Source organism: Petromyzon marinus, chromosome 52 (genome assembly GCF_048934315.1).
Source record: "Petromyzon marinus isolate PM22_M1 ecotype Great Lakes invasive population chromosome 52, UKy_Petmar_22M1.pri1.0, whole genome shotgun sequence".
Taxonomy (NCBI): Eukaryota; Metazoa; Chordata; class Hyperoartia; order Petromyzontiformes; family Petromyzontidae; genus Petromyzon; species Petromyzon marinus.
This window is the reverse complement of record NC_133718.1, coordinates 10801550-10827277: the sequence shown is the minus strand read 5'-3', so window position 1 is coordinate 10827277 and position 25728 is coordinate 10801550. Positions and strand designations below refer to the sequence as shown.

General features: G+C 48.9%; 1 protein-coding gene across 1 annotated transcript; it reads left to right on the top strand.

The window, feature by feature from the left end:
- Nucleotides 1–12250: 12250 nt before the first annotated feature.
- Nucleotides 12251–14240, top strand: LOC142905361 (survival motor neuron protein-like). The gene is made up of 2 exons (XM_076051831.1): nucleotides 12251–12480; nucleotides 13950–14240. The coding sequence occupies exons 1-2, from the start codon at nucleotides 12463–12465 to the stop codon at nucleotides 14223–14225; spliced, it is 294 nt and encodes a 97-aa protein (XP_075907946.1). The 5' UTR covers nucleotides 12251–12462; the 3' UTR covers nucleotides 14226–14240.
- The last annotated feature ends 11488 nt before the right edge of the window (nucleotides 14241–25728 follow it).

The window sequence follows — 25728 nt, the reverse complement described above, 5'->3', positions numbered from 1 at the left end:
AGGCAGACCCAAGGGTGGGCACGGAGCACGGAAGAAGGGTCACAAGCAGAAGCAGAGCGTCCCACCGTGGGCCTACCCGTCGCCACCCTTGTCCCATCCTCCCCCCTTCCCTGGCTTTCCACCTTACGTGAGCACATTCGCCTGCTGGGACACTTGAGCGTTGCCGTGTGTGTCAGCGAGGAATTAAAAGCGATTGTTACATGCCGACTAGAGCGGTTAATCGATCGGCAGGTCGCACATCGTGGGGGAAAGCGTGTGAAAGAGTAGGCCAAATACCCTCTAAAGCGGCTCTCAGTGTTACCACGTGATACATTACTCAAAATACCCCCACAGTGTTACCACGTGATACATTACTCACAATACCACCACAGTGTTACCACGTGACTAGACTCAAGGTAATGAAAACAAATCGGATTAATTTATTTTCACGTAACTTTATTTTGAGTTGTATTCCCCATACAGTATATTTTTTACAGTGTTACAGGCAAATGTACAATTATTGTTATTTTTCTGCCAAACAATGCTTCCCTTTTTTGTTTAACCATAACACATTTTATAACACTTACAGGTATGTGCATTTAAATACAGTAAATTATCGCGTCCCGACTTACGAACCATTCGACTTATGAAGGGTCTTCAGGAACAGAACCCATTAGTAAGTCAGGCACTTGCGTGTGTGTGTCCATGTGTGTGTCCATGTGTGTGTGAGCGGTAGTGTAGCTGTTAGCGCGCTGCGCTATGAACCTGGCGACCCGGGTTCAATTCCCGCTCACGGCCAACAGTGACGATTATCTGAACCGGTCCCGGGCCTCCCCTAGGTCGACTCAGCCTCAAATGAGTACCTGGTGCGGTGTAAACATCACCACTGGGGAGACAAAGGCAGTCGGGCGTGGTGCTGGCCACCCACCCACTCGTGTACCATTTCGGCCTTCATAGGTGCTCGCTAACAGCACCTGCCCCTACAGTCTGTTTAGGCAAAATGGGGGATCTTTGTCTTTGTGTGAGGAGCGGTCATGTAGGTTATACGTCCTTGCTAACAGCCCTTGTCCAAACAGTCTGTGAAGGCTATGCGGGGGTTCTTTGTCTTTTGCCTTTGTGATGTTTTAATTTGGGCTTTTTAACTTTTAAAATGAAATAGTTGAATGAAAGAGGTTTCTGAGCCATAAAAATGAAAGTTTATTCGTCTTGGCAATGGCATTAGTGGCGGCGGTGTTGGCGTCATGGTGATGGCGTTGTTGGTGTTGGCGTTCGCGGCGTTGGGAGTGTCCGTGACATTGGTGGAGGTGCTGACGTTGACGGCTGCGGCACGAATCAGCTTCTCGTTCTCGTGACGCAGCCGTTGATTCTCCTTCTCTACGAGCCGGCTCTCCTCATGCAGCATCTGTGGATGCAGCACCATCGCCCTCTCCTGAAGCAGCATCTCTCGACGCAACGCCTCATTGTCCTTACGCGTCGCCGCCTCCCTCACCCTCAGGGTGGCGTTGTCGTCTTCCACCGTGCTTGTTCTTTGACGCAGCTTCACGTTGTCCTCGCACAGCATGGCGCTGTAACGCTCGGCGTCGGATAGGTTACAGCTCCAACGACGCCACAGGAATATCTGGATCACAGCCATCATCACTATCGCAATGCCCATCAGCCGTGACACAACGCATGGCAGTGGGTCTATGTAGGGCTTTGTGCACAATGGAGTCGGGGTCGGGTAGTTGGCACTGTCTCCTTTATAATCGACCAATCCGGTAATGTGAATCAAGGTCAATATGACGAACGCCTTGACTCCATGCAGGAGCAACATCTTGCCACAGAAGCCAAGCTCGAGTGTGAGCATTGCGTGTGAGCGTCACGTGTATTTATCCTGTGACGAATGTGACGTCATCGCCGGATGTGACGTGGTTAGAATCCGACACCGGCCGGGCACGTCAGCTGACCCACCCAACCCCCCAAAAACATGGGGTCTGTGATGTCACAGACCGAGGTGCGCCCTACTTATTTATTTATTTTAACTCGCGCGGTTTTTCGTGCAGCGCCCCTAGCGGTAGCGGGGAGGATAACGGTGAGGGGTGGGGGGACGGTAGGGGGTCGGGAGCGATGCCGCGGTGTACGCGTTGCTGTCGGCCATCTTACACGGAAAAGTTTCTCGCTTTTGCCAATCCCTGTGTCCCCTCACGGCGTGGGGGGGACGGAGAGGTGAAGGGGGGGCGCGCGTGTTGATGACGTCATCGTCGGCTTTCCCGTTAACAACAACGGGCGACGCTTCCCTCACGTAAGATGGCCGCTGGTGACAATCGTTTGCGAGTTTGAAGTTCCAGGTCAGTTTTTTTTCTCGTCGCATTCCAGCGCCTTTCTCCTCTCTGAGGCAGCAAGACACGCGGCCTTCCACTGCCAATAACCACCAGTGACAACCAACTCACGTGTCTCCTTGTTGTTGTTGCAGTATTAATTACGTAAGGGATCGACAGCCTTGGCTTCTTCACCATCAACCGAGAGTGGTCTCTGGGAGTCGAGTTTCTTCTGGTAGAGGGCACAGCTCCAGATTAGTTCGAGTGTAAAATAAAAGTTGCCTACAACGAGCTGGCTAAGTGCGTGAGGGAGGATGCACGGACTGGAGAAAACAACTGGGAATATGCATAACTTGTGCGGGTTTCACGACGCATTGATATTTACGCGACCCAAAACAAAACCTTTATTTTTATTTAAAGCTTTCGTGACTGCAGTGATTCATATTCTTGGTTCTTTTGGTAAAGTCACGTTGAAGGGAAACAAAACAATAAAATATATATAAAACAATAAAATTCTCACGACGTTTCGACTGCAACACAAGTAGTCATCATCAGGTGTGAAAACCAACGGCAAAAAACATTTTTTCAAATGTTTCTTGTCGTTTGTGTTGCAGTCGAAACGTCGTGAGAATTTTATTTTACATATATTTTATTATTGTTTCCCTTCAACGTGACTTTACCGAAAGAGCTAAGAATATGAATTACTGCAGTCACCAAAGCTTTAAATCAAAATTATTTTAATTAACAATTAATTTCTCCTACACAACCAAGCCAGCATCAGGACTCAAGGTAACGAAAACAAAACGAATTTCTTTTTATGTTACTTTATTTTAAGTTGTATTTACCATACAGTACATTTTTTAGAGTGTTACATGCAAATATACAATAATTCTTATTTATAAGCTTAACAGTGCTTCCCTTTTTTTGTTTAACCATAACACATTTTATGACACCAACGGATATGTGCATTTAAATACAGTACATTATTGCTTCCCGACTGACAAACCATGCGGCTTACGAAGGGTCATCAGGAACAGAACCCATTAGTAAGTCAGGCACGTGCGTGTGTGTGCGTCCATGTGTGTGTGAGGAGTGGTCGTGTACGTCATACGTCCTTGCTAACAGACATTATCCAAACAGTCTGTTAAGGCTATACGGGGGTCCTTTGTCTTTTGCCTCTATGTGGGTGATGTTTTTATTCGGGCTCTTAAACGTGTCAAATTGAAGCGTTTACGAAAGAAGTTTCTGAGACATCGAAATTTAAGCTTCTTGGTCTTGTTGGTGACGTTGGCGGTGGGAGCGTCCGCGGCATTGGCGGTGATGTTGGCCGTGGCGGCGTGGGCGGCTGCGGCACGAATCAGCTTCTCGTTCTCGTGACGCAGCCGTTGATTCTCCTTCTTTACGAGCCAGTTCTTTTCACGCAGCATCTGTGGATTCAGCACCATTGCGTTCTCCCGAAGCAGTATCTCTAGACGCAACGCCTCATTGTCTTTACGCGTCTCCGCCTCCCTGAACCTGAGGAATGCGTTGTCGTCTTCCACCGTGCTTCTTCTTTGACACAGCTTCATGTTTTCCTCACACAGCATGGCGCTGTAACGCTCGGTGTTGGATAGGTTACAGCTCCAACGTCGCCACAGGAATATCTCGATCACAGCCATCATCACTATCGCAACGGCCATGAGCTGCTGTGACACAACGCATGGCAAGGGGTCTATGTTGGGCTTTGTGACCAATGGAGTCGGGGTCGGGTAGTTGGCACTGTCTCCTTTATAACCAACCAATCCGGTAATGTGAATCAAGGTCAACATGACAAACGCCTTGACCCCATACAGCAGCACCATCTTGACCACGCGTGTTGCCAGCGAGGAGCCAGTTGGAGTTGTGAGCGTCACGTGCGAGCGTCACGTGTATTTAGCCTGTGACGATTATGACGTCATCGCCGGATGTGACGCGCAGGATGTGACGCTAAGAAATTCGATACCTGCCAGTGACGTCAGCTGACACCGCCCCCAACAATTATGTTTGTTACGTCACAGACCGAGGTTGCGCCCTAATTAATTATGAAACATTTTTATCACGCGGCGTCTCGCGCAGCGCCTATAGCGGTAGCGGGGAGGATAATGGCGGGGGGGGGGAGACGGGAAGGAGGGGGCGCGGTCCGTAGCGCTGCCGCGGTGTACGCTTCCTGTCGGCCATCTTACACAGGGAAGAGTTTCCCGCTTTGGCCCAATCCCCGTGTCCCGTTTCTTCGTGGGGGTGGGGAGTGGGGAGGTGAAGTGGTGACGTGTTGATGACGCCCATCGCCGGCTTTGCCATTCACAGCGGCGGGCGACGCTTCCCTTGCGTAAGATGGCCGCCGGCGGCGAGTCGCAGGTTTGCGGTGGCGGCGTTCAGGGCGCACATGGGGCGCGCGCTCCCTTCACTCGGAGGCAGCGAGAGAGGCGGCCTTCGATAAGCTCCGATAAACAACACCCAGCTAAAGCAGCGTGTCTCCTTGCTGCTGCTGTGTTCGTTACGTAAGGGAACCGGCCGGCTTGGCTTCACCACCACCGCCAACAACCACCACCACCTTCAGTCGCGCGCTTCTCCTGCGAGGTTTCAAAGCTCCTGGGGGGCCTCTTTGCGGGCTCGCTCGCTCGCTCGCACCATCGTCCATGGCCGTGTCGCGGGGAGACGTCGTCTACCAGAAGGGGCAGGTGATGGACAAGTCGCGCCCGCTCCTCCTCCTCTCCCATACCCCCTCCTCTTTGTGCTCCACGTGTCCACTGCTGGACGAGGGCCTCTGCACACCCCGTGGGGTTTATTAACTTGACCATACTTCACCTCGCCTGCTCAGTGCGGGTTGGTGAGAGTGGGGGGGTAGCGTCAGTAGAGTCGTGGCTGTCGGATGCACTTCTTCTGTATGCTGTGCACCGCGAAGCAGAATGAACACGTTATTGACGTTATGTTATTGACGTTATGTTATTGACGTTATGTTGTTGTGTTATTGACGTTATGTTATTGACGTTATGTTGTTGACGTTATGCTATTGACGTTGTGTTATTGACGTTATGTTGTTGTGTTATTGACGTTATGTTGTTGACGTTATGTTATTGACGTTATGTTATTGACGTTATGTTGTTGTGTTATTGACGTTATGTTCTTCTTTGGTTCTTTCGGTAAAGTCACGTAGAATGAGAATAAAATAATAAATTGATAAAATAAAATAACACAATAATATTCTCACGACGTTTCGGCCACAACACAAGCGGCCTTCATCAGGTGAAGGGACGAGACTGTCTGGTAGGACAGCGCTGGAGTGAAAAAAGGCACGCTCAGATCACGACCTTTAAGCTGTGTCAGAAGAAACAAAGCGCCTTGACAAAGGAATTAGCATAGAATTTAGCATTGAAATGGCCGAGTGATTAGCTTGTGACTGGTCACAGAAATGGCTATGTTAAAGTTAAAGCATACACATCCGCAGAGGCACCCCTTGACAAAGGAATTAGCATATAATTTAGCATTGAAATAGCTAAGTTAAAGCATACACATCCGCAGAGGCACCCCTTGACAAAGGAATTAGCATAGAATTTAGCATTGAAATAGCTGAGTGATTAGCTTGTAACTGGTCACAGAAATAGCTATGTTAAAGTCAGAGCATACACATTCACCGAGGCACCTAGTATAAATCAAACAGGAGAATTTAGCATTGAAATAACTAGGCGAATTAAGCATTGAAATAACTGAGTGATTAGCTAGTGACTGGTCACAGAAATGGCTATGTTGAAGTCAAGGCCTACACATCTGAGCTATTCACAGTAACTGGGTATACAATGTATAATGAATACTATATAGTGAAACGATAAAAACTAAAGTTTAAATTACCTTAATGTTATCAATAAACTCTATATTCTCCAATCAGCTAAGGTACCAACAATAAGTCGTTATATATCACAATGCTATATGGCGAAAAAATGGGTGGATTCTTACCCTCAACTTTAGCAACACGGATAGCTACGGGCCCCGTTCAGACGGACGAGTTCATCCAAGGTCGGAACAGAGGAGGGGGAAAGAGACAGCTGCGAGGCGCTATTATACTCCATTTTGTAAACCATACCATTAACCGTGGTGTGAGAGGTATTAAGAGTCAATGCTGGCGAAAGAGCTGCGGTCTGAAGGTCATCGTAAAATACAATTAATTAAGAACGGAAATGGTTTAAAACATCTTTCCAATGGTTCCTAAGCCAGAATCCATCTTCTCGGTTGAAATTGTCTCTGTGCTTGTATATGTGAATGGCCTCATGAACGAATCTCTCATGGTAGCCGGTTGGTTTGCAAAGAACCTCCGTCTTGGAGAAGTCAATGTCATGTGAGCCCACTGAATTATAACAGTGATCTGCCACGGCAGAGGAGTTCGTCCTAACGTGTTTCAAGTCTGCTTTATGTTCACGGATGCGGTCCGAGATATGTCGTTTGGTTTCTCCAATGTAGCTACTACCACAGAGGCACTTTAGTTTGTAAACGCCCGGGTAACTGTATGTCTGGAACAGCATCTTTTACAGATGGAACTAGATCATGGATTTTATGTATTGTGTAGAATCAGACCTGGATCTTGTGTTTATTCAGGATTTTGGAGATCTTTTTAGTGACCCCTGCAATGTAGGGTAAGGTGATGGTTTTGAGTGGCTCCACAAGAGAATCCTTCATGACTGGAGTGATGGCTTTGCGGATTGTGTAGTCGGAGTAACCATTAGCCCTGAGAGCCTGGTGTTCGTGCTTGAGTTCACTGGTAATGTGTTCCTGGTCGGAAATGCATTGGACTCTATGGTATAGAGTCTTGATGAGGGAGTTCTTCTGGGATGGATGGTGGTGGGAATCCGGTTTCAAGTAAGCACCTGTATGGGTGGCTTTCCTGTAGACAGAGTGGCTCATTGAACCATCATGTCTCCTTTTAATTAAGAAATCCAAAAAGGGTAGTTTGCCATCTTTTTCGACCTCCATGGTAAATCTGATGGCTGGGTGTATGGAATTGATGTGGTCGCGGAATTGGTCTAGAGCAGGCTGGCCATGTGGCCAGATGACAAAGGTGTCATCCACGTACCTCTTCCATAAGGTCGGGCGTAGAGTGGCAGTCTGGATGGCGTCAGTTTCAAATTTTTCCATGAATACGTTGGCTACAACCGGAGATAAGGGGGAGCCCATTGGGGTGCCCTCAGTTTGTTTGTAGAAAGTTCCATTCCAGGTGAAGTATGTGTTGGTTAAGCAATGTCTCACCAGGGGGGGGTACATCAGTGTGCAGTCCTTGATGAACCAGGTCTTCAATGATAGCGATGGTGTCAGGTACCGGGACTTTGGTGAACAAGGACACCACATCAAAACTGACAAGCAGGTCGTCTAGGGACAGGGAAATGCCTTTGATTGTCGATACCAGGTGAGTAGAATTTAGTACCGCAGAGGTGGTTTTTCCAGTGAAAGGTCGCAGTATATCAGCAAGAAAACGTGCCAGTTTATAGGTGGGGGAGTTGATAGTAGAGACGATGGGACGAAGGGGTGTATCTTCTTTGTGTATCTTTGGAAGGCCATATAATCTTGGTGGTCTGGCAGCAGAGGGTTTCAACGAGAACTGTTTGGTCTCATCAATTAATGCTGTTGAATCAGAGATGATTTTGTTCGTTTTGGTTACCAGGCTGTTGGTGGGATCTCTTTTTATTTTCGTATAGCTGCCATCGTTGAGTAGTTCTTGAATTTTGTTGTTATATTCTGTTTTGTCCATGATGACAGTGGCATTGCCCTTGTCGGCTGAGAGGACGACAATATCATCCCTCTTTTTTAATTGAGATAATTCAAAACGTTCGTCTTTGCTGATGTTGCTGGGTGGCAACTTCGCGTTTTTGAGGGGTGCAGCGATTTCAGATGTTGCTACGTCTGCAGCGATGGGACTCAAGCCCTTGAGTGCAACGTCGACATGGGCAATGATATAATTAACCGGTAAGTGTCTCGGTGTGACAGCAAAGTTTAGACCTTTAGCTAAAACGGATTTCAGACCATCAGAAATGGAACTGTTACTGCGATTAATTACGACTTTGTTGACGTCTATCTTTTCGGTGTGTGGGTCCAATTTTTTGCAGGAGAGGTGATTGAATTTGGAAATCAAATTGTCCCTACATTTGGTCGACATAGTGGCAGCTGAAGAGGTAGTCATATTGTCTACATGTTCCCAATCCGATGTAGACATTGTTGCTGTCAATGTTAAGTGTGATTTGTAGAGTGTCTTGTCTAACTGATCGAGTTCGGTGCGTGTAAGTCTGATTTTTTCCGAGATAAGAGCGAAGCTAGTTCTAGCTAGAATTCGTTTTGCATTGAGAGAAGTTGCAACAGCAGAGGTTAGTGTAAATGCGGTTGGTATTACCTTAGAGTCGCGGCATCTCTTCAGAAAGGTGAGAGACTCGATTAGTTGAGCCTTCTTATCCCGGAGTCTGTTGAATGATCTTAAGGATGTGTGAAATCCCTCCCCGTAGAGGCGGTTAAATTTCGATTTAAAGCTTTCGTGACTGCAAGGATTCTCTTGTGGAGCCACTCAAAACCATCACCTTACCCTACATTGCAGGGGTCACTAAAAAAATCTCCAAAATCCTGAATAAACACAAAATCCAGGTCCGATTCAACACAATACATAAAATCCATGATCTAGTTCCATCTGTAAAAGATGCTGTTCCAGACATACACTACCCCGGCGTTTACAAACTAAAGTGCCTCTGTGGTAGTAGCTACATTGGAGAAACCAAACGACATATCTCGGACCGCATCCGTCAGCATAAAGCAGACTTGAAACACGGTAGGACGAACTCCTCTGCCGTGGCAGATCACTGTTATAAATCAGTGGGCTCACATGACATTGACTTCTCCAAGACGGAGGTTATTTGCAAACCAACCGGCTACCATGAGAGATTCGTTCATGAGGCCATTCACATATACAAGCACAGAGACAATTTCAACCGAGAAGATGGATTCTGGCTTAGTAACCATTGGAAAGATGTTTTAAACCATTTCTGTTCTTAATTAATTGTATTTTACGATGACCTTCAGACCGCAGCTCTTTCGCCAGCATTGACTCTTAATACCTCTCACACCACGGTTAATGGTATGGTTTACAACATGGAGTATAATAGCGCCTCGCAGCTGTCTCTTTCCCCCTCCTCTGTTCCGACCTTGGATGAACTCGTCCGTCTGAACGGGGCCCGTAGCTATCCGTGTTGCTAAAGTTGAGGGTAAGAATCCACCCATTTTTTCGCCATATAGCATTGTGATATATAACGACTTATTGTTGGTAGCTTAGCTGATTGGAGAATAAAGAGTTTATTGATAACATTAAGGTAATTTATATTTTAGTTTTTTATCGCTTCACTATATAGTATTCATTATACACTGTATTGTATACCCAGTTACTGTGAATAGCTCAGATGTGTAGGCCTTGACTTCAACATAGCCATTTCTGTGACCAGTCACTAGCTAATCACTCAGTTATTTCAATGCTAAATTTGCCTAGTTATTTCAATGCTAAATTCTCCTGTTTGATTTATACTAGGTGCCTCGGTGAATGTGTATGCTCTGACTTTAACATAGCTATTTCTGTGACCAGTTACAAGCTAATCACTCAGCTATTTCAATGCTAAATTCTATGCTAATTCCTTTGTCAAGGGGTGCCTCTGCGGATGTGTATGCTTTAACTTAGCTATTTCAATGCTAAATTCTATGCTAATTCCTTTGTCAAGGGGTGCCTCTGCGGATGTGTATGCTTTAACTTTAACATAGCCATTTCTGTGACCAGTCACAAGCTAATCACTCGGCCATTTCAATGCTAAATTATATGCTAATTCCTTTGTCAAGGCGCTTTGTTTCTTCTGACACAGCTTAAAGGTCGTGATCTGAGCGTGCCTTTTTCACTCCAGCGCTGTCCTACCAGACAGTCTCGTCCCTTCACCTGATGAAGGTCGCTTGTGTTGTGGCCGAAACGTCGTGAGAATATTATTGTGTTATTTTATTTTATCAATTTATTATTTTATTCTCATTCTATGTGACTTTACTGAAAGAACCAAAGAAGATGAATCCTTGCAGTCACGAAAGCTTTAAATCGAAATTTGACGTTATGTTGTTGACGTTATGTTATTGACGTTATGTTGTGTTATTGACGTTATGTTGTTGACGTTATGTTGTTGTGTTATTGACGTTATGTTGTTGACGTTATGTTCGCACGGTACGCGTGTACAGCGCTGTCTGCGCGTGCACGGTTGGGCTTACGTGCATTGTACAGTGACACTACAGTGCGGTGTGAATGAAGTCAACAGTGCACTACTTTGTGGCGAATCAACAGCGGTGGTCATATGCGAGTCGCCGCTCGCCGCCCTCGAAATGAGGAATTTCTACCACTGGCTCGGTATATAATTTCCTCTTGCTATCAGTTTCGACGGTGTACTTGCATTCAATTAATCTGCAAATTGCGTGTGTGTCAGCACTGTACGGAACTCGAGCCTTCACTCGCCCGCATTCACAGACCCGCTCTGGTACCAGCGTGGTGAAGTATGGTCAAAACAAGCGCCGCAATGCGCCGCGCCCTGGTACTGCAGTGGACGGACGTCACTTCTCTCGCACAGCGCTCCGGGTGTCGGGGAACGCCGTGGGTCTCGCCGCGTGCTGAGCGTGCCGCGTGCTGAGCGTGCCACGTGCGGCGTGTGCCGCGTGCTGAGCGTGTGGCACGTGCTGAGCGTGTGGCACGTGCTGAGCGTGCCGCGTGCTGAGCGTCGCACGTGCCGCGTGTTGAGCGTAGCACGTGCTGAGCGTGCCGCGTGCGGTCGATGTAGACTCAAAAGGGTCGTGGTGGTGATGGTGGTGGTGGTTGTGTGTCCTGTGTAGAGTGACGATTCTGACATTTGGCACGACGCAGCGCTCATCAAGGCGTATGACAAAGCCGTCACGTCCTTCAAGGTGAGTGTCTCCGACTTTGGATGTGAGCTCAACCGGTCCTGGGCCTCCCCTAGGTTGACTCAGCCACAAATGAGGACCAGGCGCGGTGTGTAAACATCGCCACTGTGGAGACAGGCGGCCGGGCGTGGTGCTGGCCACCCACCCCCTCGTGTGCTATGCCGGCCTTCGTAGGTGCTCGCTAACAGCACTTGCCCCAACAGTCTGTTAAGGCTATAAGGGGGGGGTCTTTGTATCGCTTGTCTGTGTGTACTTGTGCACTTCGTATCTTTGTGTGCGTGTACATGGTTATATTTACATCTTGAGACACAACACCTGTTGCAAGGGATACCCGGGAAAGCCCGACAATATAACACACTTCGTGTGTCACGTGCACCACCAGTGGTTACAAAACTAATTTCTTTACGGCTACATTTTTGTTCTCCTTCCCCCACACCTCCGATTAGCATGATTGGCTACGTACGATGCGAAAGAAATTCAACATGCGCACACCTTCGAGTACTGTGTTATCATTCGATGGTAAGCGCCTTGCTCAAGTTGATTTGACTGTTTTTGTCTAAACGAACTTCCTCACCAGGCGGCGGAGAACGTGCACAGTGATACGTGCGCAGGTTGGAAACATGTCAGCCACAAATATGAATGGGGAAAATGGGCACACAGTGGTTTGACAGCATTGTTGCTAACTCAATAAGGCTGCATTATGCCTAGACTAGTTATAATAAATGGCACTCGACACTGTGCCATAGCAAAGTGACGTAGGATTTCTAAGAGCGCGCTTTTTTGAGTCGATGAGCCATTTTAAATGTCATGTAATGGCGTACATTCATACGCAGCGGGAATTGCTTCTAAATCCTCAAAATTATCCCAGAAAGTCACTCAAATTTGGTCGCTTGGTAAACCCCCCAAAATGCCTCTAAATCGAGCAACAAAATTGCTGAGTTGGCAACACTGTACGAGCCGTTCCAAAGTAGTACGTGTATGTACAGAAGCAGGTCTAGACACCCGGTCCTACACGTCTTAGAGCAGGGGTGGGTTACCTACGGCCCGTGACTTCGTCAGTGTATATGGCCGTGGCCACACGAAACCCAACCAACCTCAACTAACCGACCGTGTTCTTTCAGACAGCGCTCAAAAATGGCACCGCACTTGCGAGAGCCCCAAGACCTACGGGGAGACAAAGTCCGTGAACAAGCGGGCGAAGACACGGAGACGGCACAAGAGGAGCAGCATGTCGCCCTCCGACAAGGTAAATATCCTGAAGCAGAAGATTACTGGTGCTCTGGATGTGGCTGTCACGTTTATTTGCAAATGTGATTTATAGCTTTGACCATTACCTGCGTGATGTTAATAGTTGTCCGATTTGTCGTGTCTGCTGTCCAACCTATATTGGCCTTTCCCCAATATTCTTCACAGGCCACCGCTTCTGGTGTTTGGCATTGTTGTGCTGCAGGGAAATCTCAGGGAGAAGGTCCATGAGGTTTGCTTCTCCCGACAAGCAAATTATTTCATGAGACCTCCTTTGCCAGTATTAAATTATGATAATAGGGTTTTCCCCTTTCTATTTTATTGCCAGAAAGGGGAAAGCCATATTATCATAAGCAAATTCTTCTTTTGCGTAGAAACCCCCCATGATTTCGTGAGAGAGTTGCTTCTGTCGAAATCCACTCTCAGTCTGTTTAGGCTCCACCGTGTGAGCCATTTAGAGCTGTAGCCAGATGCGAGCTCAGTGTTAATGTGCCATTTTATTGAGATACTACTACTGTGTGGTGTTATCTCGGTGTGGCCTGGGACTGTTTTGTTGTTTTTTGCTGCCTTGCCCAAGCTTGATAAATCGGATTCCTGTAATTAATAAATTCCTTTGTTTATATTTAGTGACTTGCTAACCATTTTCTTTATTTTTCACTCCTATCATTTCATTTGTATTGTTTGCTGTTGTACCTTTCTGACCTCCCCATTCTGGACCATCTGTGAAAATGAGCTTCATAGCTCATCGAATTCTTCCAGTCTAAATAAAGATTCTCATGTATGTATGTTGAACTACTTTCGCACCATATTCTTGGTTCTTTCGGTAAAGTCACGTAGAAGGGAAATAATAAAATAATAAAAATAAAACACTAAAATTCTCACGACGTTTCGCACCGTACATAGCCAACCGCGCTAGTCAGAGGTGCGGGGGAAGTACAAGAATCTGAACACAAAAAGCACTTCTAAAGAAATTAGTTTTCAGTCTAGATGTAAAAGTGCGTAGCTCCAGTGGCTTCCTAATATCGGAAAGGAAGAGCGTTCCAGATGGCCGCAGAAGCGCATCTGAAAGTGCGAGCCAAAAGTTTGATGGTTAGCCAAACGGTCCCTTTGTGTGTTCCCCGCTGCGACGGCACTGAGAACAAGGAACACAAATCGTACGTAAGCATACACAGTCCTGCGGATGGCAATTTTCCTCAGCTAAATGCCGATGTCGAGGTCTTCCAGCCACGGGAGCTCTTCAGGAGAGAGTTAATGTAGTTTTGCTTTTCTTCCGTTGGTGGAGCGCAGACTACAGCGGTTTACTTTGTGGAGACTCGAGGCAGCCAGGCGTGGTGCTGGCCGCATTGCCGCCTTCTTGCGCCATGCCGTCCTTCGTAGGTGTGCCAACAGCGCTTGCTCCAGTGGCACGCGTCGGCTAGACGGGGTGAATCGTTGCCCGTCTCTGTGCCAACCTCTCGCGTGCCATTGGAGGCGGGCGACCTGTGCCAGGCTGCCTGGTCCGAGGACGGCGTGGTCTACGACGCCACGATCAAGTCGGTGGACGCCAGCGCCGGCACGTGCGTCATGGTCTTCACGGGCTACGGCAACGAGGATGAGCTGAAGCTCGCCGATCTTCTGCCGCCAGCGGCGGAGTCTGCCGCCCGCGCCGGCGGGGAGAGCGACGCGGCCGCGAGCTGCGACGCCGACGCGGCGTCCCGGGCCGGCAAGGTGAGCCGGGGCGGCGGGGCTGTGATGGATTCGGATTAATCGATTCGTTGAGAGTTGAGCTGCCTTTCCTGCTCAAAACATGCAATGGGGCAAATGTTCATTTACTCTGAGCCAGTGGTGCAAAAACCCGACCCCCCCCTCCCCAAGGCTTAAACTTGTAACTTTTCAAGACCAGTCCTGGGACCACATTGACCATCTTGCACAAACCAAAATGGCGATGTATGGTCAAACAACTCCCCCCCTCCATGACCCAATACGGCATGGTGAGACCTTCATCTTTCAAGAGGGTTTCATGAAGTGCTGTAAATTATAGCATAAATCATTCATTGCGGTGGAAAGGAAGTTTTTGATACATTTGTGAAGAAAAGCAGCCTAACCCCTAAACGTTGGCAGCTACGTGGCTCTCGCCAGGACGTGGACCCAGCCCGATGTTTTTTTCAGCCGTGTTACCGAGGGTGGAGGTGAGGAGGTGCCCTTCTGTTGCAGCGTAACAATACGAGTAGGTTGATCGGCAAGACGAAGATTTTTTTCTGCGTGGGGAATTAAAGCTGTGGAACGGCGTTGAACCAAATGCATTGCATTTGAAGAGAAGTAAAAACGTAAAGAAAACCCGTTTCATGAAGGCTATTTCGATCGATTTTTAAGTCAGATTTCAGACTCGTCTGCCACATGGTTTAGAATTCAAGAAGATCTTTGTCTTTTACGTGTGCCAATGGAAGCGCAGTGGTGGTGTGGTTGAGTGCACTATGCCCCGAACCCGGCGACTTGAGTTCGACCAATAACAGTGGCTCATATCTAATCTTTTCCTGTGCCTCCCCTAGGTTGTCTCAGCCTTAAATAGTCACCTGGTGCTGTGTGTAAATATCCACATTTGAGGAAACAAGGGCAGCCAAGCATTGTGCTGGCCAACCATCTCCATCGCGTGCCGTGCCGGCATTAATAGATGCTCTCAAACAGCATTTGCCCCAACAGTCTGTTAAAGGCTATGCGGGGGATCTCTGTCATTGTGGAAGTACATGCTGTGCCAACAATGCAGTGCGTCGTTTCAAGGCCCATATGTAATGTTATGTAAATACAGATATTTCCTCTTTAGAACGAACCACTAGCGAACCTGGAATGAAAAACTTAAACTGGACCTTGAGGAAACACGTGACAGCGTCAATGTGTCGCTGTGTATATCTAATGGTTTATTTGAACAGGCATCCTAAACAAATGCTGAATTAAAACATGACACACAGGCAGGTACATGTGTACATTATTCATAGAATACAAAAGAAAAACCCATCAATGATTGGATGTTTGGCAGCGAGCACGATCGTTATATATGTAGGGTGGCTAAGGTAACCCGGACGCTGTGTGGAAGTATGCGAATCGACATGAGAATTAACGCCACTGCAGCTATGCTCGTAATAAACGGGCTGTCGTCATGAGCATGGTCCGTTATACGAGGTTAAGCCGTAGTCATTTAAGGAATGCAGAATCGCGCGAAAGCGTCTCTCCGATGTGCGTTCCCGTGTGTGCGCCGACGCCGCAGGAGAGTGCCCCCTCCGCCGACGACTACGAGATGCCAGGCAGACCCAAGGGTGGGCACGGAGCACGGAAGAAGGGTCACAAGCAGAAGCAGAGCGTCCCACCGTGGGCCTACCCGTCGCCACCCTTGTCCCATCCTCCCCCCTTCCCTGGCTTTCCACCTTACGTGAGCACATTCGCCTGCTGGGACACTTGAGCGTTGCCGTGTGTGTCATACGAATGAGCGAGTGTTGTTAGGCGAGGAATTAAAAGCGATTGTTACATGCCGACTAGAGCGGTTAATCGATCGGCAGGTCGCACATCGTGGGGGAAAACGTGTGAAAGAGTAGGCCAAATACCCCCTAAAGCGGCTCTCAGTGTTACCACGTGATACATTACTCACAATACCCCCACAGTGTTACCACGTGATACATTACTCACAATACCACCACAGTGTTACCACGTGACTAGACTCAAGGTAACGAAAACAAATCGGATTAATTTCTTTTCACGTAACTTTATTTTGAGTTGTATTCCCCATACAGTATATTTTTTACAGTGTTACAGGCAAATGTACAATTATTGTTATTTTTCTGCCAAACAATGCTTCCCTTTTTTGTTTAACCATAACACATTTTATAACACTTACAGGTATGTGCATTTAAATACAGTAAATTATCGCGTCCCGACTTACGAACCATTCAACTTATGAAGGGTCTTCAGGAACAGAACCCATTAGTAAGTCAGGCACTTGCGTGTGTGTGTGTCCATGTGTGTGTCCATGTGTGTGTGAGCGGTAGTGTAGCTGTTAGCGCGCTGCGCTATGAACCTGGCGACCCGGGTTCAATTCCCGCTCACGGCCAACAGTGACGATTATCTGAACCGGTCCCGGGCCTCCCCTAGGTCGACTCAGCCTCAAATGAGTACCTGGTGCGGTGTAAACATCACCACTGGGGAGACAAAGGCAGTCGGGCATGGTGCTGGCCACCCACCCACTCGTGTACCATTTCGGCCTTCATAGGTGCTCACTAACAGCACCTGCCCCTACAGTCTGTTTAGGCAAAATGGGGGATCTTTGTGTGAGGTGCGGTCGTGTAGGTTATACGTCCTTGCTAACAGCCCTTGTCCAAACAGTCTGTGAAGGCTATGCGGGGGTTCTTTGTCTTTTGCCTTTGTGATGTTTTAATTTGGGCTTTTTAACTTTTAAAATGAAATAGTTGAATGAAAGAGGTTTCTGAGCCATAAAAATGAAAGTTTATTCGTCTTGGCAATGGCATTAGTGGCGGCGGTGTTGGCGTCATGGTGATGGCGTTGTTGGTGTTGGCGTTCGCGGCGTTGGGAGTGTCCGTGACATTGGTGGAGGTGCTGACGTTGACGGCTGCGGCACAAATCAGCTTCTCGTTCTCGTGACGCAGCCGTTGATTCTCCTTCTCTACGAGCCGGCTCTCCTCATGCAGCATCTATGGATGCAGCACCATCGCCCTCTCCTGAAGCAGCATCTCTCGACGCAACGCCTCATTGTCCTTACGCGTCGCCGCCTCCCTCACCCTCAGGGTGGCGTTGTCGTCTTCCACCGTGCTTGTTCTTTGACGCAGCTTCACGTTGTCCTCGCACAGCATGGCGCTGTAACGCTCGGTGTCGGATAGGTTACAGCTCCAACGACGCCACAGGAATATCTGGATCACAGCCATCATCACTATCGCAATGCCCATCAGCCGTGACACAACGCATGGCAGCGGGTCTATGTAGGGCTTTGTGCACAATGGAGTCGGGGTCGGGTAGTTGGCACTGTCTCCTTTATAATCGACCAATCCGGTAATGTGAATCAAGGTCAATATGACGAACGCCTTGACTCCATGCAGGAGCAACATCTTGCCACAGAAGCCAAGTTCGAGTGTGAGCATCGCATGTGAGCGTCACGTGTATTTATCCTGTGACGAATGTGACGTCATCGCCGGATGTGACGCGGTTAGAATCCGACACCGGCCGGGCACGTCAGCTGACCCCCCCAACCCCCCAAAAACATGGGGTCTGTGATGTCACAGACCGAGGTGCGCCTTATTTATTTATTTTAACTCGCGCGGTTTTTCGTGCAGCGCCCCTAGCGGGGAGGATAACGGTGGGGGGTGTGGGGACGGTAGGGGGTCGGGAGCGCTGCCGCGGTGTACGCGTTGCTGTCGGCCATCTTACACAGGGAAAAGTTTCTCGCTTTTGCCAATCCCTGTGTCCCCTCACGGCGTGGGGGGGACGGAGAGGTGAAGGGGGGGGGGGCGTGTTGATGACGTCATCACCGGCTTTCCCGGTCACAACAACGGGCGACGCTTCCCTCACGTAAGATGGCCGCTGGTGACAATCGTTTGCGATTTTGAAGTTGCAGGTCAGTTTTTTCTCGTCGCATTCCAGCGCCTTTCTCTTCTCTCTGAGGCAGCAACACACGCGGGCTTCCACTGCCAATAGCCACCAGTGACAACCAACTCACGTGTCTCCTTGTTGTTGCAGTATTAATTACGTAAGGGATCGACAGCCTTGGCTTCTTCACCACCATCAACCGAGAGTGGTCTCTGGGAGTCGAGTTTCTTCTGGTAGAGGGCACAGCTCCAGATTAGTTCGAGTGTAAAATAAAAGTTGCCTACAACGAGCTGGCTAAGTGCGTGAGGGAGGATGCACGGACTGGAGAAAACAACTGGGAATATGCATAACTTGTGCGGGTTTCACGACGCATTGATATTTACGCGACCCAAAACAAAATCTTTATTTTTATTTAAAGCTTTCGTGACTGCAGTGATTCATATTCTTGGTTCTTTTGATAAAGTCACGTTGAAGGGAAACAATAAAACAATAAAATATATATAAAACAATAAAATTCTCACGACGTTTCGACTGCAACACAAGCAGTCATCATCAGGTGTGAAAACCAACGGCAAAAAAATTTTTTTCAAATGTTTCTTGCCGTTTGTGTTGCAGTCGAAACGTCGTGAGAATTTTATTTTACATATATTTTATTATTGTTTCCCTTCAACGTGACTTTATCGTAAGAGCTAAGAATATGAATTACTGCAGTCACCAAAGCTTTAAATCAAAATTATTTTAATTAACAATTAATTTCTCCTACACAACCAAGCCAGCATCAGGACTCAAGGTAACGAAAACAAAACGAATTTCTTTTTATTTTACTTTATTTTAAGTTGTATTTACCATACAGTACATTTTTTAGAGTGTTACATGCAAATATACAATAATTCTTATTTATAAGCTTAACAGTGCTTCCCTTTTTTTGTTTAACCATAACACATTTTATGACACTGACGGATATGTGCATTTAAATACAGTACATTATTACTTCCCGACTGACCAACCATGCGGCTTACGAAGGGTCCTCAGGAACAGAACCCATTAGTAAGTCAGGCACGTGCGTGTGTGTGCGTCCATGTGTGTGTGAGGAGTGGTCGTGTACGTCATACGTCCTTGCTAACAGCCATTATCCAAACAGTCTGTTAAGGCTATACGGGGGTCCTTTGTCTTTATGTGGGTGATGTTTTTATTCGGGCTCTTAAACGTGTCAAATTGAAGCGTTTCCGAAAGAAGTTTCTGAGACATCGAAATTTAAGCTTCTTGGTCTTGTTGGTGACGTTGGCGGTGGGGGTGTCAGTGGCGGCGATGGAGGCGGTAGCGTCATCAGCGTCGGCGTTCGAGGCGGTGGGAGCGTCTGAGGCATTGGTGGACGATGTGGTGTTGGCCGTGGCAGCAAAGGAGGTCTCCTCGTTAGTCGTGATAGCGGCGGTGGTGGCGTCATCGGCGTCGGCGTTCGCGGCGGTGGGAGCGTCCGCGGCATTGGCGGTGACGTTGGCCGTGGCGGCGTGGGCGGCTGCGGCACGAATCAGCTTCTCGTTCTCGTGACGCAGCCGTTGATTCTCCTTCTTTACGAGCCAGTTCTTTTCACGCAGCATCTGTGGATTCAGCACCATTGCGTTCTCCCGAAGCAGTATCTCTAGACGCAACGCCTCATTGTCTTTACGCGTCTCCGCCTCCCTGAACCTGAGGAATGCGTTGTCGTCTTCCACCGTGCTTCTTCTTTGACACAGCTTCATGTTTTCCTCGCACAGCATGGCGCTGTAACGCTCGGTGTTGGATAGGTTACAGCTCCAACGTCGCCACAGGAATATCTCGATCACAGCCATCATCACTATCGCAACGGCCATGAGCTGCTGTGACACAACGCATGGCAAGGGGTCTATGTTGGGCTGTGTGACCAATGGAGTCGGGGTCGGGTAGTTGGCACTGTCTCCTTTATAACCAACCAATCCGGTAATGTGAATCAAGGTCAACATGACAAACGCCTTGACCCCATACAGCAGCACCATCTTGACCACGCGTGTTGCCAGTGAGGAGCCAGTTGGAGTTGTGAGCGTCACGTGCGAGCGTCACGTGTATTTAGCCTGTGACGATTGCGACGTCATCGCCGGATGTGACGCGCAGGATGTGACGCTTAGAAATTCGATACCTGCCAGTGACGTCAACTGACACCGCCCCCAACAATTATGTTTGTTACGTCACAGACCGAGGTTGCGCCCTAATTAATTATAAAACATTTTTATCACGCGGCGTCTCGCGCAGCGCCTATAGCGGTAGCGGGCGAGGATAATGGCGGGGGGGGGAAGACGGGGAGGAGGGGGCGGGGTCCGTAGCGCTGCCGCGGTGTACGCGTTCCTGTCGGCCATCTTACACAGGGAAGAGTTTCCCGCTTTGGCCCAATCCCCGTGTCCCGTTTCTTCGTGGGGGTGGGGAGTGGGGAGGTGAAGTGGTGACGTGTTGATGACGCCCATCGCCGGCTTTGCCATTCACAGCAGCGGGCGACGCTTCCCTTGCGTAAGATGGCCGCCGGCGGCGAGTCGCAGGTTTGCGGTGGCGGCGTTCAGGGCGCACTTGGGGCGCGCGCTCCCTTCACTCGGAGGCAGCGAGAGAGGCGGCCTTCGATAAGCTCCGATAAACAACACCCAGCTAAAGCAGCGTGTCTCCTTGCTGCTGCTGTGTTCGTTACGTAAGGGAACCGGCCGGCTTGGCTTCACCACCACCACCGCCAACAACAACAACCACCACCACCACCTTCAGTCGCGCGCTTCTCCTGCGAGGTTTCAAAGCTCCTGGGGGGCCTCTTTGCGGGCTCGCTCGCTCGCGCCATCGTCCATGGCCGTGTCGTGGGGAGACGTCGTCTACCAGAAGGGGCAGGTGATGGACTAGTCGCGCCCGCTCCTCCTCTCCCATACCCCCTCCTCTTTGTGCTCCACGCGTCCACTGCTGGACGAGGGCCTCTGCACACCCCGTGGGGTTTATTAACTTGACCATACTTCACCTCGCCTGCTCAGTGCGGGTTGGTGAGAGTGGGGGGTAGCGTTAGTAGAGTCGTGGCTGTCGGATGCACTTCTTCTGTATGCTGTGCACCGCGAAGCAGAATAAACACGTTGTTATTGACGTTATGCTATTGACGTTATGTTGTTGACGTTATGTTATTGACGTTATGTTGTGTTATTGACGTTATGTTGTTGTGTTATTGACGTTATGTTGTTGACGTTATGTTGTTGACATGCTATTGACGTTATGTTGTTGTGTTATTGACGTTGTTGTTGTGTTATTGACGTTATGTTCTTGACGTTATGTTATTGACGTTATGTTGTTGTGTTATTGACGTTATGTTGTTGACGTTATGTTATTGACGTTATGTTGTGTTATTGACGTTATGTTGTTGACGTTATGTAGTTGTGTTATTGACGTTATGTTGTTGACGTTATGTTCGCACGGCACGCGTGTACAGCGCTGTCTGCGCGTGCACGGTTGGGCTTACGTGCATTGTACAGTGACACTACAGTGCGGTGTGAATGAAGTCAACAGTGCACTACTTTGTGGCGAATCAACAGCGGTGGTCATATGCGAGTCACCGCTCGCCGCCCTCGAAATGAAGAATTTCTACCACTGGCTCGGTATATTATTTCCTCTTGCTATCAGTTTCGACGGTGTACTTGCATTCAATTAACCTGCAAATTGCGTGTGTGTCAGCACTGTACGGTACTCGAGCCTTCACTCGCCCGCATTCACAGACCCGCTCTGGTACCAGCGTGGTGAAGTATGGTCAAAACAAGCGCCGCACTGCGCCGCGCCCTGGTACTGCAGTGGACGGACGTCACTTCTCTCGCACAGCGCTCCGGGTGTCGGGGAACGCCGTGGGTCTCGCCGCGTGCTGAGCGTGCCGCGTGCTGAGCGTGCCGCGTGCTGAGCGTGGCGCGTGCTGAGCGTGCCGCGTGCTGAGCGTGCCGCGTGCTGAGCGTGCCGCGTGCTGAGCGTGCCGCGTGCTGAGCGTGGCACGTGCCGCGTGTTGAGCGTAGCACGTGCTGAGCGTGCCGCGTGCGGTCGATGTCGACTCAAAAGGGTCGTGGTGGTGATGGTGGTGGTGGTTGTGTGCCCTGTGTAGAGTGACGATTCTGACATTTGGCACGACGCAGCGCTCATCAAGGCGTATGACAAAGCCGTCATGTCCTTCAAGGTGAGTGTCTCCGACTTTGGATGTGAGCTCAACCGGTCCTGGGCCTCCCCTAGGTTGACTCAGCCACAAATGAGGACCAGGCGCGGTGTGTAAACATCGCCACTGTGGAGACAGGCGGCCGGGCGTGGTGCTGGCCACCCACCCCCTCGTGTGCTATGCCGGCCTTCATAGGTGCTCGCTAACAGCACTTGCCCCAACAGTCTGTTAAGGCTATAAGGGGGGGGTCTTTGTCTTTGTATCGCTTGTCTGTGTGTACTTGTGCACTTCGTATCTCTGTGTGCGTGTACATGGTTATATTTACACCTTGAGACACAACACCTGTTGCAAGGGATACCCGGGAAAGCCCGACAATATAACACACTTCGTGTGTCACGTGCACCACCAGTGGTTACAAAACTAATTTCTTTACGGCTACATTTTTGTTCTCCTTCCCCCACACCTCCGATTAGCATGATTGGCTACGTACGATGCGAAAGAAATTCAACATGCGCACACCTTCGAGTACTGTGTTATCATTCGATGGTAAGCGCCTTGCTCAAGTTGATTTGACTGTTTTTGTCTAAACGAACTTCCTCACCAGGCGGCGGAGAACGTGCACAGTGATACGTGCGCAGGTTGGAAACATGTCAGCCACAAATATGAATGGGGAAAATGGGCACACAGTGGTTTGACAGCATTGTTGCTAACTCAATAAGGCTGAATTATGCCTAGACTAGTTATAATAAATGGCACTCGACACTGTGCCATAGCAAAGTGACGTAGGATTTCTAAGAGCGCGCTTTTTTGAGTCGATGAGCCATTTTAAATGTCATGTAATGGCGTACATTCATACGCAGCGGGAATTGCTTCTAAATCCTCAAAATTATCCCAGAAAGTCACTCAAATTTGGTCGCTTGGTAAACCCCCAAAAATGCCTCTAAATCGAGCAACAAAATTGCTGAGTTGGCAACACTGTACGAGCCGTTCCAAAGTAGTACGTGTATGTACAGAAGCAGGTCTAGACACCCGGTCCTACACGTCTTAGAGCAGGGGTGGGTTACCTACGGCCCGTGACTTCGTCAGTGTATATGGCCGTGGCCACACGAAACCCAACCAACCTCAACTAACCGACCGTGTTCTTTCAGACAGCACTCAAAAATGGCACCGCACTTGCGAGAGCCCCAAGACCTACGGGGAGACAAAGTCCGTGAACAAGCGGGCGAAGACACGGAGACGGCACAAGAGGAGCAGCGTGTCGCCCTCCGACAAGGTAAATATCCTGAAGCAGAAGATTACTGGTGCTCTGGATGTGGCTGTCACGTTTATTTGCAAATGTGATTTATTACTTTGACCATTACCTGCGTGATGTTAATAGTTGTCCGCTTTGTCGTGTCTGCTGTCCAACCTATATTGGCCTTTCCCCAATATTCTTCACAGGCCACCGCTTCTGGTGTTTGGCATTGTTGTGCTGCAGGGAAATCTCAGGGAGAAGGTCCATGAGGTTTGCTTCTCCCAACAAGCAAATTATTTCATGAGACCTCCTTTGCCAGTATTAAATTATGATAATAGGGTTTTCCCTTTTCTGTTTTATTGCCAGAAAGGGGAAAGCCATATTATCATAAGCAATTTCTTCTTTTGCGTAGAAACCCCCCATGATTTTGTGAGAGAGTTGCTTCTGCCGAAATCCACTCTCAGTCTGTTTAGGCTCCGCCATGTGAGCCATTTGGAGCTGTAGCCAGATGCGAGCTCAGTGTTAATGTGCCATTTTATTGAGATACTACTACTGTGTGGTGTTATCTCGGTGTGGCCTGGGACTGTTTTGTTGTTTTTTTGCTGCCTTGCCCAAGCTTGATAAATCGGATTCCCGTAATTAATAAATTCCTTTGTTTATATTTAGTGATTTGCTAACCATTTTCTTTATTTTTCACTCCTATCATTTCATTTGTATTGTTTGCTGTTGTACCTTGCTGACCTCTCCATTCTGGACCATCTGTGAAAATGAGCTTCATAGCTCATCGAATTCCTCCAGTATAAATAAAGATTCTCATGTATGTATGTTGAACTACTTTCGCACCATATTCTTGGTTCTTTCGGTAAAGTCACGTAGAAGGGAAATAATAAAATAATAAAAATAAAACACTAAAATTCTCACGACGTTTCGCACCGTACATAGCCAACCGCGCTAGTCAGAGGTGCGGGGGAAGTACAAGAATCTGATCACAAAAAGCACTTCTAAAGATATTAGTTTTCAGTCTAGATGTAAAAGTGCGTAGCTCCAGTGGCTTCCTAATATCGGAAAGGAAGAGCGTTCCAGATGGCCGCAGAAGCGCATCTGAAAGTGCGAGCCAAAAGTTTGATGGTTAGCCAAACGGTCGCTTTGTGTGTTCCCCGCTGCGACGACACTGAGAACAAGGAACACAAATCGTACGTAAGCATACACAGTCCTGCGGATGGCAATTTTCCTCAGCTAAATGCCGATGTCGAGGTCTTCCAGCCACGGGAGCTCTTCAGGAGAGAGTTAATGTACTTTTGCTTTTCTTCCGTTGGTGGAGCGCAGACTACAGCGGTTTACTTTGTGGAGACTCGAGGCAGCCAGGCGTGGTGCTGGCCGCATTGCCGCCTTCTTGCGCCATGCCGTCCTTCGTAGGTGTGCCAACAGCGCTTGCTCCAGTGGCACGCGTCGGCTAGACGGGGTGAATCGTTGACCGTCTCTGTGCCAACCTCTCGCGTGCCATTGGAGGCCGGGCGACCTGTGCCAGGCTGCCTGGTCCGAGGACGGCGTGGTCTACGACGCCACGATCAAGTCGGTGGACGCCAGCGCCGGCACGTGCGTCATGGTCTTCACGGGCTACGGCAACGAGGATGAGCTGATGCTCGCCGATCTTCTGCCGCCAGCGGCGGAGTCTGCCGCCGGCGCCGGTGGGGAGAGCGACGCGGCCGCGAGGTGCGACGCCGACGCGGCGTCCCGGGCCGGCAAGGTGAGCCGGGGCGGCGGGGCTGTGATGGATTCGGATTAATCGATTCGTTGAGAGTTGAGCTGCCTTTCCTGCTCAAAACATGCAATGGGGCAAATGTTCATTTACTCTGAGCCAGTGGTGCAAAAACCCGACCCCCCCCCTCCCCAAGGCTTAAACTTGTAACTTTTCAAGACCAGTCCTGGGACCACATTGACCATCTTGCACAAACCAAAATGGCGATGTATGGTCAAACAACTCCCCCCCTCCATGACCCAATACGCATGGTGAGACCTTCATCTTTCAAGAGGGTTTCATGAAGTGCTGTAAATTATAGCATAAATCATTCATTGCGGTGGAAAGGAAGTTTTTGATACATTTGTGAAGAAAAGCAGCCTAACCCCTAAACGTTGGCAGCTACGTGGCTCTCGCCAGGACGTGGACCCAGCCCGATGTTTTTTTTAGCCGTGTTACCGAGGGTGGAGGTTAGGAGGTGCCCTTCTGTTGCAGCGTAACAATACGAGTAGGTTGATCGGCAAGACGAAGATTTTTTTCTGCGTGGGGA